The sequence below is a fragment of the Antechinus flavipes genome, chromosome 4, assembly GCF_016432865.1.
Source record: "Antechinus flavipes isolate AdamAnt ecotype Samford, QLD, Australia chromosome 4, AdamAnt_v2, whole genome shotgun sequence".
NCBI lineage: Eukaryota > Metazoa > Chordata > Mammalia > Dasyuromorphia > Dasyuridae > Antechinus > Antechinus flavipes.
The window spans coordinates 356,447,289-356,461,608 of NC_067401.1; the positions used below are offsets into that span (position 1 = coordinate 356,447,289).

The following is a 14,320-nucleotide window of genomic DNA, read 5'->3' on the forward strand; positions in this document are numbered from 1 at the left end:
GAAAAAAGTTGTACATCTTTACACACAGTAAAAGGTAATTGTGATTCCAACAATTTAGAATTTATAAACATTAGAATTATCTATATGTGATTCTTTTGTGGAAAAAAATAAGAGATGCCTTTCCTTTTTACCTCTCACATATTAAATGAAAAAAATCTTTGGCTTTTTTCACAGGCTAGTATAAGGCTCATATGTGACACTTCAAATATACACATGTCTATGTATTCATATGTCTAGATAACTATGTGTGTATAAAATATCTCATGTGATATATATCTTAAATATATATATATACACACACATGTGTGTGTGTATGTGTGTGAGTTTTTGTGTGTGTATGTATAAACCTTAAAGAGGAATTTTAGCTATAATTACAGGCTTGTGAAATTATGGTTTTCCTTCAACAAACTATCAAATTCTGAGTTCAGCAAATAATTCTTATATAGGAAAGGCTTTTCTATGTATGATTAATGTGTTATACTATGTAAATATGCTATGACTTTTAATTTTTTTCATTAATTTGTTCTACTTCATTTAATACCAGTTTCTCAAACTATATTATTCTGCATTTAAGCTTAATAAACTTCATTTCCTCAAATATTATTATATAATTGATATATTACATTAACATGGGCTTGCCTAACATTATTTGGAATTATATGCAATCCTTGCTGTAAACACAACCCTTTAGCACAATTTCATAGTGATGTTTACTAAGTGATCGTAGTGAACTAGAGCAAATCAAAGGCCTTGAATACATATATTTCAGTTCCCTTTGGGATTTCATCATAGCTGGTCTCTAAGATTAATGAAAAAAAAAACTATAAATTTGGTGCTTCCCTTCAAACCATAAAATGAATACTAAAGGTTCTGTTTGCACTTGTTTTCTGTACTTAGATCAGAGACGTCATCTACACCTGAGCTGGCCCATAATACTCGAGTGGAGTCTATGCCCCATTAAAATGTAATTAGGAAATACCAAAATAGAAATAAAACAGAGTATAGATAGCAATAATATATGGTTTTCTAAGTCAACTTGTGCCCACAGAGATTGGATCCTTATGCATATGAGCTGTAGTGGCTACAATTTCTATTTTGAGATTTGACAACACTGACTTATTTCACTAAGTTCTTTCAAAGAAGCAGCAATCTCTGCAGTTGAGTGTATTTTTTGTTATATTAAGATCAATGACCTTTGAATTCCTTTCCAGATCAAAGTCTTTGATCATATGAAACACAATTCCCAAATTTTTAAGTATGCAAGTGAGAATATGTAATTTTAATATCAAATTTCCTGTAATGATTTGCTCAAAACAATTATTATTGAAGTTTCATCATAGATGAAAAAACTTAATAAGTATGCTATGACTACTTATTTTCTCTAAATAAATTTAGTTAATTTAAATAAAAGTTTCTTAACATTTTTGTGTATCATGGACCCTGCTTATGAAATGTTGTGAAGCCTAGGGATTCCTCAGAAAAATAAGAAAAGAAAAACAATAGAAACCAAAAGTTATTGATAACAAAAATTTTTTTCATTCTCAGCTAAAGGACCCTTTGCAATTTATTCTTATATTCCCAGGTGAAACTCTTGATTTAAATACCAATTATTTAACTTGGTACTTGTGGCTTGAATTTTCCAAGTTCTCTTATTTCCTTTTTTTTTTTTTTTTTTTTTTAGGATAAAACTAAAATTAGTCATTATTCATTTCAATTTAACTTTTATTAAGGGTCAGAGTTACATAGACTATTCTCTTAAATAAATGTTTTACATGAAAATACTATCTAAATTGTTTTCATATACCTGTGTTCTAGAAGTATTTATGTGTCCTATCAGAATACCTGTTATTCTTTTTTGTTTGTTCATAGTCAGTTTATGGTATATTCTGAAAAGCCTCAATACATATGGTATGATTTGAGAGATACGAGGAAGATGACAATGTCTCAAAAATCTATCCCCAAAATGGTTGTCTTAAAATGGTCCTCTTAAAAAACAAACAAAAACTAACTAGAACTAAGAAGAGCTAATTTAAGAGAAATTAATTTGCACTAAGTTGTTAGTGACTTATAAAATCTATTTCAGGGAAAAACAAGTACTTCACAAAGTGGGATAAGAAAAATACATGAGGAAAAAATGGTGATCAACAGCGAGGACAAGCCTTGTCCACTTCATAATTTTGTCTATAGTCTACAACAATCAACATAAAAGGAAAGTAGGAGAGGATGGTGAAGGAGACAGAGAATAAACAATCACAAAAGTAGTAGAACTTGGAGACAATAGTTTCTCTAACTCCAGGGGAAGTGGATTATAGAGAATGAATTAAGATATTATCATCACTATCAAGTGCTGAAAATAGCACTATCAAGTGCTGAAGTTTTTTTAAAGTGCTAATTTTTTGGTAAGAAAAAAAGGTAGAGGCTTTTCAAAAGAGTACTTTCAATAATACCAAAGCTCAGTTTTTTTTGGTAACTTCTAATAGTGATGCTATTTAGGAGCACAGGTATCAGAATGGAGAAAGCTCATGGTAGGACTCATTCAAGATAAATGAATTGGTCAGGACTATATGATATAGTGTGAGTGCGGAACCTAGGAGAGCACCTAATGAGATATGGAAGGAGTACATTCTGAGACAAATTTTAGGTATGGAGTTACTTGAAGTCACTTGGGAAAAAATGAATAGAAAGAAGAGAGATAGATTTGTATTTAGGAAGGAATTCACAGGAATTGGGGGGAACTGGGGAGAAAATAAAACTTAAGAGACTGCGATTAGAAATCAAGTCAAAACAGCATATCATATTGAAAACTGGATATGGAATCAGAAGGAGACTAAAATCTGAACACTGGCTCTGACACTACTACCTGATTGTTGTTTTCTCTGAGCCTCAGTTTTCTCCTCTATAAAATGGGGATAATGGTCAAAATATGCATTTCACAGTCTGTATTGCAAACTATAAATTGTAAAGTGCTATATAAATGTGTGCTATTAAGGCAAATTTTATTTGTCCTTTATCTTTCAAACTTCAAGTTAAAAGTAAATACCTTGTAAAGGGAATACTATCCTTTGTCACTGAAATCTAACTCGCCACCACTCACATCCTGTACTCACCTTTGAGCAGAGAGGAGAAAATACACATGACAGCAACATAAGTCACCATGGATTTATGTTTAAGAAAAAAGCATACTGACCAAAGAAGAACTAGAGATCACTATTGACCACAACATAGAAAATTTTGATTATATCAAACTGAAAAGTTTTTGTACAAACAAAACAAATGCAAACAAGATTAGAAGGGAAAAAATAAACTGGGAAAACATTTTTACAATCAAAGGTTCTGATAAAGGCCTCATTTCCAAAATATATAGAGAACTGACCCTAATCTATAAGAAATCAAACCATTCTCCAATTGATAAATGGTCAAAGGATATGAACAGACAATTCTCAGACGAAGAAATTGAAACTATTTATAGGCATATGAAAATATGCTCCAAATCATTATTAATCAGAGAAATGCAAATTAAGACAACTCTGAGATACCACTACACACCTGTCAGATTGGCTAGAATGACAGGGAAAGATAATGGGGAATGTTGGAGGGGATGTGGGAAAACAGGGACACTGATACATTGTTGGTGGAATTGTGAAGACATCCAGCCATTCTGGAGAGCAATTTGGAACTATGCTCAAAAAGTTATCAAGCTGTGCATACCCTTTGATCCAGCAGTGTTTCTACTGGGCTTATACCCCAAAGAGATACTAAAGAAAGGAAAGGGACCTGTATGTGCCAAAATGTTTGTGGCAGCCCTGTTTGTAGTGGCTAGAAGCTGGAAAATGAAAGTATGTCCATCAATTGGAGAATGGTTGAGTAAATTGTGGTATATGAACGTTATGGAATATTATTGTTCTGTAAGGAATGACCAGCAGGATGAATACAGAGAGGACTGGCGAGACTTACATGAACTGATGCTAAGTGAAATGAGCAGAACCAGGAGATCATTATATACCTCAACAATGATACTGTTTGAGGATGTATTCTGATGGAAGTGGACCTCTTCGATAAAGAGAGCCTTAATTGATCAAAGATGGACAGAAGCAGCTACACCCAGAGAAAGAACACTGGAAATGAATATAAACTACTTGCATTTATGTTTTTCCTCCCGGGTTATTTATACCTTCTGAATCCAATTCTCCCTGTGCAACAAGAAAACTGTTTGGTTCTGCACACATATATTGTATCTAGGATATACTGCAACCCATTCAACATGTAAAGGACTCTTGCCATCTTGGGGAAGGGGTGGAGGGAGGGAGGGATAAAATCGGAACAGAAATGAATGCAAGGGATAATGCTGTAAAAATTACCCTGGCATGCGTTCTATCAATAAAAAATTATTAAAAAAAAAAAAAGAAAAGAAAAAAGCATACTACGTTCAAGTTATGTTTTAGGAACAACATAGATTTAATTCAATTTCCTGTACTATGTTCAAATTTATAGTGTATTTATAAAAGAACATAATCTTAGTATTGTTGCGTTAAAATATTCTTAGTCATCAAAGAAATACATTTTCTGCATATTGACAAAAAAGTAGAAAAATATATTTTTGAAAATTTTCCTTCAACCACCTGTGTTGAAACAAAATATGTTTCTTTATTAATATCCCAAAAAATGCAATTTTCTAGAATATTCCACTCCCCAAGTATTTTAATTAATAAATGTTTTATTATACTTAGTTGATGAGACAATATACATTCTAAAATAAAACTGCTGTTTTTATCCTGATTTGAGAACATTTAAATTAGAACTGGGAAAGAGTAGTCTTTCATGCTAGTTGCCTACTAAACTAATCAAGGGGAGCCAGTGGTCATTGCCACAGTGAGTGAATACATTTTCCCTTTCACAATGTTGGGTTTCTGGAAAATGAATGGATGCCCATCAATTGGAGAATGGCTGGGTAAATTGTGGTATATGAATGTTATGGAATATTATTGCTCTGTAAGGAATGACCAGCAGGATGAATACAGAGAGGCTTGGAGAGACCTACATGGACTGATGCTAAGTGAGATGAGCAGAACCAGGAGATCATAATACACTTCGACAACGATATTGTATGAGGATGTATTCTGATGGAAGTGGATTTCTATGACAAAGAGACCTAACTGAGTTTCAATGGATAAATGATGGACAGAAACAGCTACACCCAAAGAAGGAATACTGGGAAACGAATGTGAACTATTTGCATTTTTGACTTTCTTTCCGAGTTATTTTTATCTTCTGAATCCAATTCTCCCTGTGCAACAGGAGAACTGTTCGGTTCTGCAAATATGTATTGTATCTAGGATATACTGCAACATATTTAACATATATAGGACTGCTTGCCATCTTGCGGGGGTGGGGGGGTGAAGGGAGGGAGGGGAAAAAACGAAACATAAGCGAGTGCAAGGGATAATGTAAAAAATTACCTGGCATGGATTCTGTCAATACAAAGTTATTATTAAATAAAATAAAATTTAAATTAAAAAAAAAGTAAGGATATTTATGACTTAAAGTGGGTGATCAATATGTAATTCTTCTGTTTGAAAATGTGAGTTAACATTCAATTCTTCTACTTGAAAATGTGAGTTACATCTATTTTTAAAAGTTTTAAACCATCAAGACACAATCAGGCTTCCAAAACAGTTCACACTTTGGCTTGCTATAACATGCAATTAGCAGTATTGCTTGAATAGTACTCAGATTTCACCTTGACTAGGGAATGACTATTAGTATGTGATGACCCTGCAAAAATTTAAGTCACACTTTTCCCTTGGCACAAACAAGCCTTCCACTTCTAAAGAATAAGGAGAAATTAGTTCATTCCATTGTAACGCTTTTTCTTTTTTTGATAATTGATAGAAATGAATAATTTAAAGGAGTTTTTGTTCTAATGTATCAAATAAAACATTTCTTGGCAAACTAAATTATCTTTATCAACCAATGCAAATCATTATTAACGCATATTCAATGCAAATAAAACCTGATAGTTATTTATTTTGATGGCACACAGATCACACACCCTAACCAGGATTTCCAGGTATTTTTGAAAGCTCAGCTAAACTACTTTAATATCCACAGTTACTGATTTAAGGTCCACCAGTTATTTGGCATGAATAAAACACACACACACACACACACACAAACACACACACACACACTGTACAGGGACAAGAAAACTGAGGAATTGCTGCTGGCGTATCTGGATTGTAACCTTCCAAATAAACTATTAGTCAGAGATCATGTGGAGAAAAAATGCATTTAATAGAAGAGTCAAAGAAGAACAGAGTGAAGAAAAGATGTGCTCCAAAGATTTTGTCCATTCTGGTAATCATAACATGTGTAAACAATTGTCAAGGACTACTTTCTGTGATTTTCTATATAATAGCTTGTCAATACAGCCACCACCAGACTTGAATGAACAAAAGCAATTCAGTGTTTTCTTTTCCCTATATTCATAAATATACTAGAGCAAATTGTAATCAGTTCAGATTAATAGGTCAGACATTTTAATTTAGTTAGAAAATTAAAAGTTAATATAAAATATATAGTAGTATGTAACAATGCATACAATTCATAAAATCCCAAAAATATGAATATGGATTAAAGTGTGAACTGTCATGAGAAAAATGAACAAAAAACTGATCAACTAGGTCCTCTTTAAAAAAAACTACTCTAAAAATACCTCACAAAACTGGTGTACATACTATCTGTACCCAGAAATATGAGATGGATTTAGGTGAGGAAAAAAGCATCTCAACTTTTAATAAAGATGTCTATTGAAATCATTGTTCCTACTTTACATAGCAGAAGGAGGATAGAACAACAGCATATTCCAAATTTTCTTTAAAATATTCATGTATTACTTGCTACCATATAAACTAAAACTATTTTTTCAAATAGTCTTTCTCACTACTCTCTACATAGAAGATGTGCTCTAGATCAATGCTATAACTAAATTTCAGTATATCTTCTAATAGCTCCTAGACAACACAAAAGAATACAATATATAGTTTGCCATATATAGATGAAAATAAGGAAAAACAATAAAGAGTAGGATTGGTCCATCAAACTGTCTTTGAAAACAAGACAAATTCCCACATAGGCCTTTTTATTTTGGGGACATCTTTTTTCAACAGAAAATCCTCTCCCCTTCTCCATCTTTTCAAAGCTTCAAGACCCAATTCAAGCGCTACTATTTCAAGAAAACTAACTTGACATCTTGAATCCTCTGAATTTTTTTGAGGTTATGAACTTACTATTTTGTGGAACTGCCCCTTTAACACTCCTTACATTTAACTCATCAAATATCCATTTCATCTTCTTAACTATGCCCTAAATCAGGAATCAGGGTTTCTCTCTCACAGCACCAATCATAGTGCAGAATATCAAGTTGAGTTTTCAAAATATATCAACCAATTGTTTACTGTGATATAATTTAGTCTTTCAATGTTAAATCCAAATTCTTTACTTTGTAATGCCTTAATTTGCAATTGTGCTTTTTTGTTATTTTAATGATTATATCAGTGCATTAAATATTATTTCATACCATGTATTATTATGTCAAAGAGGGAATATAAATATAGTACCTATTATATGTCAGAAACTGTGCTAACCATTTTTAAAAAATGTTATCTCACTTGATCCTTACGACTACTATGCCAATAGCTGCTCTCCTACATTTAAAAGAATAAATTCATTTTTGGTAACAGAACATACTGATGGTCAATTTCCAATTCTCTATAGTTCTAATAGTTCTTGATTCTACAACACTAACCGCCAGCCTCCAGTGGGATCAGAAAAAGTAGCTTCCATTATACAAGTGAAACTAGACTTAAGTATTTTAAAAGATGGCATTTTTAGAGAAAACCAAAGGCTCTGATCTAAAAATAATTCCCTATTAGCAATTTATTGAATTTGAAATGATCACAATTGGAATCCCCATGGATTAAACTAGTAAATATCCCTTTGTTAAAAATATAATTACGTTATACAGGAAAGGTGAAATACTGAGTCATTATTAGTCATGAAAACCTGAGTTTAAATTAGCTTATCATATTTAGCTAGCCAAATCAGAGAGGGCTTATGAAATGAAAAAAAAAAAAAAAGATGCATTGCTCTTCTGATGGAGAGAAGGGATCAAAAAAAGATTTAAAGTCCCACTATGGAAGGAAAGTCCAAGTCCACACATTTTGAGAGATAATCAAAGTTTGCAGAGGTTCAACAATAAGAGTCAGAGTAGAGAACAAGACAACTTCTCATTACAATCTTGCTTATGGTTTGAGTGATAGCTAAGGTTTAAAACCAGTTTTGCAATAAAACTTTTTACTTATAGACAGTACTTTACTCCAGTTCTCCAATATAGTAAATATTTACTCCAATAGTTAAACTAGAAAGGAATTGCTAAAAGGTCTTCACCATTTCTTGAGAGTTATAGAGGAGATAGCATATTGCTTTTATTTTGTTTTGTTTTTCAGTTGTATCTTACTCTTCACAACTTCATTTGGTGTTTTCTTTGCAAAGATACTGGATTGAATTGCCATTTCCTCTCCATCTTATTTTATAAATGAGGAAACTGAGGTTTAACAGGCTTAAATAACTTAGGTCATACAACTATTTAAAAATCTTACGCAGGATTTGAACTCAGGAATCCTGACTCCAGGTCTAGTGCTCTAACCTCTGTGCCACCAAAGTGCCCCTAAGAAAATACCAGGACTCATTATATAATGCAATAGATTTGGAAGAAAAAAAAATTAGGGTCCAAATCTTGGTTCTTCCAATTACTAGGCTTTGTGACGCCAGGAATTTAAATCTCTTTCATGTTTAATTTCCTTATCTATACCTAATGTCATGGGCCTAAATGAGATCTATGGTCTTTTGTAGATTTAATACTATGATCTAGAGCTATATACATAAAGTAAAAATTCATGTCATTAGTCAAAAACTTATAGTCATTTTCCTTAAATGGAAAAGAAACTTCCAAACTTTGGAAGTGTTAATGTAGGCAAAATGAACTAAAACAAGCATACCACATGAAAATAGATTGAAAGTTGGCACCATCATTGCCCAAAGTAACTAAACCTGCCTAACTCATTTTAAAATAAAAAACACATTTAGGAAAAAAGGGAAGAAAGTTCTAATATCCCCCAACCATCCTGAGATTGACTTTAGGATACAAAAGTTATGTTTCTACATTGTAGAAATGTGAAGGCATGTGAAGTTGTGTGTTTAAATCAAAACATCAATATTTGGGTTTTGTACTTGTTTCTATGACTAAATTAAACATGCAGTAAGAAATATATGCTTCTAATTTTCATGCAAGATTTTTTATCACAGAGAACAATTCAAAGATACCTAAATATAATGCAAATTAAAATATAAATTTTACTGTAAAGGTAAAAATAGGCAAATAAAGAATTGCACTGTAGTTTGCACTGTAGTAGGCCTTACCTGGTATCTTTGCTACATGCCATTATTTATTTCTCCCTTGAAAACTGCACCTACCATTTAATAAACCCATCATGCTTCAGAAAACAATGGAGGGAAATGATGCATACTTTTCTCGCAGGCACGTGAGAAGTGTGGTGTGGAAGTAGCACATTCAGTCCCCTTACCTGCAGGAGGGATACTGTCTGGGAAAAGTGGTGCTGCTCCATGGTGGAGGTGGAGTACAGAGCTGCCAGAGGGTGATCAAACTTCTGAAGGTAACTATTACTGAATCCTCTGTGATCCAAGTCATGGCACAGGCAGGCGATCAGAAGTCCTTTTCGCTAAGGAAATGCAGGAGAGGTGTTCAAAGGAAGAAAAGTCTGGGATGAGACTCATATCTTACCTTGAATGTCACATTAAGGCCATCAACTCCCTCTTGTTTCCACTGAGAAACATGTAGATGCCCCAGCACTTAACACAGTACAGTGTCTGGTATTTCATGTTTATTGATTATTGACAGACTGACACAATCTCCCCATCCCTATTGATGCCTTTCCTTTCCCCTCCACCCCCCTTTATATTCTCAGCTGAAATTTCCCTGGGGCATCCAGTTTTGCTATTCATTTGTAGCTAGTGTTGACAGTGAAAGAAAAAGGGGAAATAATCAGTAAAAAAAAAGTGACTTGGAACAAGTCACATACTCCCTTGGATTAAAAAAAAATTAATCTACTTGTCCTCATTCTTTTTAACGCTGAATGAGAACTGATTATAGGTCAGAGAAGGGTTCAAGTAACAATAAACAAAAGGTACATGGAGGAGGAGAATGGGGAAAAAAAAAACTAAGAATATAAAATTGTGCCAAAGGCTGAAGGCCCTTGAACATCAGAAAAAAACAGAACTTTCTTTGGTAGATAATATGTAGTTACTGAAGACTTTTAAGCATAGAAGTAATATAATCAGTTCTATGCCTGTGAAACAATTTGTGAATCTGAAGAATGAATTGTTAAGGGGATAAAGTACAATCCAGAAAGACTTTACAAAATCATCATGCTAGTCAAGGTGGGAGGCACTGAGAGTCTAGACTAGAGCAGAAATAGTAGGAATAGAAAGAGTAGGAGAGTTGTGAGAGATGTTAGAGATAGACTATACAGAACTTGGTGCTAAATTTGAAAATATATTTTGCAAATAATTTTAAGTGATTTTTTAATCCAAATTTTATACACAAAAAAGGAAGTGTTAAATTATTAAACTTTGGCTAAAAAAAATTTATACAAGATCTCTTTAGTAAAAAAGTCCATTAGTAAAGGCAGTATTTTAGCACTGATATGTGACACTGATGAAGTTTAGCTATCAATATATTAAAGCAACAAGGCATTTAAATCATTTGGCTTCATAGAATAGCATTTTCTCTAGATTTAACTGAAATAAGTTAACAGCTTTTTTGTCTACACCTACCTCCAGATCTGTAAAAAGCCCTTGATTATTCTGAAGTATAGCATACATGCAGTGTGCCACAGTAACTGCGTGTTTCCAGTTGTGGTAAGGAACTCGTCGATAGTTTTTCTTAACAGACATAATAAAACGACATAGCTTTTCAAAGTCAAAGCTGTAAGAAAAATAAATTGTTATAATAGTCAAAAATTTATATCAGTGTAATTCAATTAAAAATTATTTAGGCCAAAAGGAAAATACCAAAACATGGTTTTAAACATGTATATACATATGTATTATATTGTATTACTAAGTATGTGCAAGGCAAGGTCTGCTTTTGAGTTTTTGTCTTACTTTGGCTACCTAAAATGCTTAGCATATAGCATAAACATTTGTTGACTAATTGACATATGCCTACATCCACAAATATATAAATGAACGTTTATTGTATATGAGTTAATATAAGTACTTCTGACATTATCTATGTGATCTGACATCATAGGAACTCTTACTAAAAGCAATAACCATATAGCCCTAGAAAGCTGCCTGAAGTCCAGAGATGATAAATGACTTCATACAGTCACACAGCTACAAAACATAAAAGGCAGGATCTAAATCCAGTATTCTGATGTGAAGTCCAGGACTTGATCCACTAAGTAACAATGTCCTTCCTCTCTTCCACTTATTCATCTATAGATCCATCCATCCTTCTATGTATATAATAGTAAAGTTACAGGAAGAACAGGAAAGTTAGTGGTCAACTAGGATAATCAACTCCTTCATTTTACTGAGGCCCAGGGTTTAAATATGTACTCACTTATAAACACACACACACACACACACACACACACGCACACACACCAGTGTTTCATCAGTGTATATACTCTCTGTTAAAACACAGACTCTTACACCATTCCTTATTAAGAAGTATTAATTAATTGCTGTGGCCATGTCTTTAATTATGACTTCTACATGCTCAGTTAGTCTAGTCTATGAATAATATATGTAGAGTTTATATAGACTTTAGAATTTGGTAGGATCTGTTTGGGTATATGTCTGAAAGCTTTTGTTACCCAAAGTCATTTCCACAATGAAAATGGAGAAATAATTTAATGGATGATATTTCTCTCTCTCTCTCTCTCTCTCTCTCTCTTTCTCTCTCTTTTTCTCACACCCACACACACACACCCACACACACACACACTTTCTTATAGGTAAAATTACAAAGTCACAAACAAAATGGTCCTGTCTCCCTCACTTTCTTCTTCCTATAAATAGGAATATAAAAACTCTGAGGAAAACTATTGAGGGAATTCCTTATTCATAGGAACACCTAAATTAGATCCCTTTAAAAACTGAGATATATTTGTGTGAGTATATTTCCACAGAACATGTATACTGATCTATAAAACCCACCTATTGATCTAAATATGTTTTACTTACATTTGAAATATACCTTACCATTTTTATTTTTTATTTTTTTAAACAATTTTTAAAAATAATTCTAACTTTTTATTGACAGAACCCATGCCTGGGTAATTTTTTACATTATCCCTTGCACTCACTTTTGTTCCGACTTTTCCCCTCCTTTCCTCCACCCCCTCCCCCAGATGGCAAGCAGTCCTATACATGTTAAATATGTCACAGTATTTCCTAGATACAATATATGTGTGCAGCACCGAACAGTTCTCTTATTGTACAGGAAGAATTGGATTCAGATACTTTACCATTTTTAAAAGCAGATATAAATACATTTCTGACCCACCTTCATTTTACATGGGAATACATCTAATTTACTCTATTTTCTTTTTTCAGTGGAGACTAGACTGCTGGTCTGGACAAACAGATAAACTGGGGGAATCTAAGGTTTGTAATCTTCTAAACTAGTCTGAAAAAAAGTATCCAGAACCGTACTAAATCTCAAGTTTGCAAGTGTTTCTGTACTTTCTTGCATTCTGAAAACAAAGTATTATATACTGTTTTGTTCTGGGGTTTTTTTAGAGGGGAAGATGTCATGTAGAATAAACATTTAAAACTCTAAAATGAAAAATAGGGAATTGAATCACAAATATTTTACATACAAGTAGAACTTCATTTTTAAAAGTATGAAATCTAAATTGTTAGTCAATTTGGCAATTTAACCTAACTAACTAATTCCTACTGTGTACAAAGGGAGTCAATATGACATAAATATCTATATGTTTGTATACAAAATGTATATGTATGTGTATGTATATATCAGATTTGTTCCAACTATGTATTTAATTCTTTTAGAATGTTCAGAAGGAATAAATGTTTAGCTAATTGTTTCTCCAGTTTATTTTATAGATGAGGAAACTGAGGCAAACTTGTGACTTGCCTAGTGTCACACAGCTACTGCCTAAGGTTGGATTTGAACACAAGGAGATAAGTTTTCCTGATTTAGTCCTGCCACTATATCTATACCTTAACATATATCTAGCTGCCTATAATATATTTTTAATAACTGCAGGTAAAGGTATTTAACCAGAGTAATTTTTACTAGGCAATTAAGATAAATATATTGAACTCAAAAGAGGAAAGTAAAACTACAAACAATTGGTTCTCACCAATTCCACAGAAATAGATCATAGTAAATAAACTAAGACCCTGATATACATTGGTTCTCAAAAAAACTACCTAAATTCCTAGCATATTAGTATCAATTACAAGAGATGACAAGTAAATGACTCAAAGGTGAGCTGTTATAGTTAAATCTAGAAATAGAGTAAGAAATGTATGCCTTTAATTTTTTAATGGTTGCTTTAACTGAAATATGTTTTGGTTTTAAATATGGTAAAGATTGTAAAGGAGTCTTCTTGAGTTGCGCTATTTTCCAGGAAAGCTGGACCTAGAGCATGCAGGAAGCCCTGAAGGTGTCAAGGATGAAGCCTTACCTCCCTAACCTGTGCCTGACCTGACATAATGTGCTGTCTGCATGTCAAGCTGGATTCTCTGTGTGTCCTGTGTTCATTCACTTTTACTATACCTTTCCCCATTCCTGGTACCTCTTTCCTCTACCTTGTTGTTATAAAAATACAAACTTCTATAGGGATTGTAAATCCTGTTCTGGCTTTGGGTTCTACAAGCATAATCATTTTTCTTTTAATACACCTAGTTTTTCACTTAAGTTTTTTGAAGTTGTGATTTCCCATTAACAAGTAAAAAGTAGATATTTCACAGACTGTTCTCTAAATAAGCGTTTTTGAAAATTAAAAAAAGAGCAACTTTAGTATCATTTTTCTAACTCAAAAGTTTTAACTATCATTTAATCTATATAGCCCTTTTCAGACATAGTGTGACAAAAGTTGCCCAACCTTCCTTCAGTGTCTCAGAAGAACTGAAAAGCTTCTTTCTGACTTATCCTAGAATCTCAGTTCCCTTTTTAATGAGGAAAAAAAAGTTTACAGTTTTG

At 32.8% G+C, this 14,320-nt stretch overlaps 1 protein-coding gene across 3 annotated transcripts in view; it reads right to left on the minus strand.

The window, feature by feature from the left end:
- PDE10A (phosphodiesterase 10A) overlaps positions 1-14,320 on the minus strand; it is an 815,835-nt gene that overhangs the window by 46,284 nt on the left and 755,231 nt on the right. For all 3 annotated transcript variants that reach the window (XM_051998086.1, XM_051998085.1, XM_051998087.1), the window contains 2 exons: positions 10,912-11,062; positions 9,642-9,797 (listed from right to left, as the gene is read on the minus strand). In XM_051998086.1, coding sequence (XP_051854046.1) covers positions 9,642-9,797; positions 10,912-11,062 — 307 coding nt within the window. The remainder of the gene's footprint in view (positions 1-9,641; positions 9,798-10,911; positions 11,063-14,320) is intronic.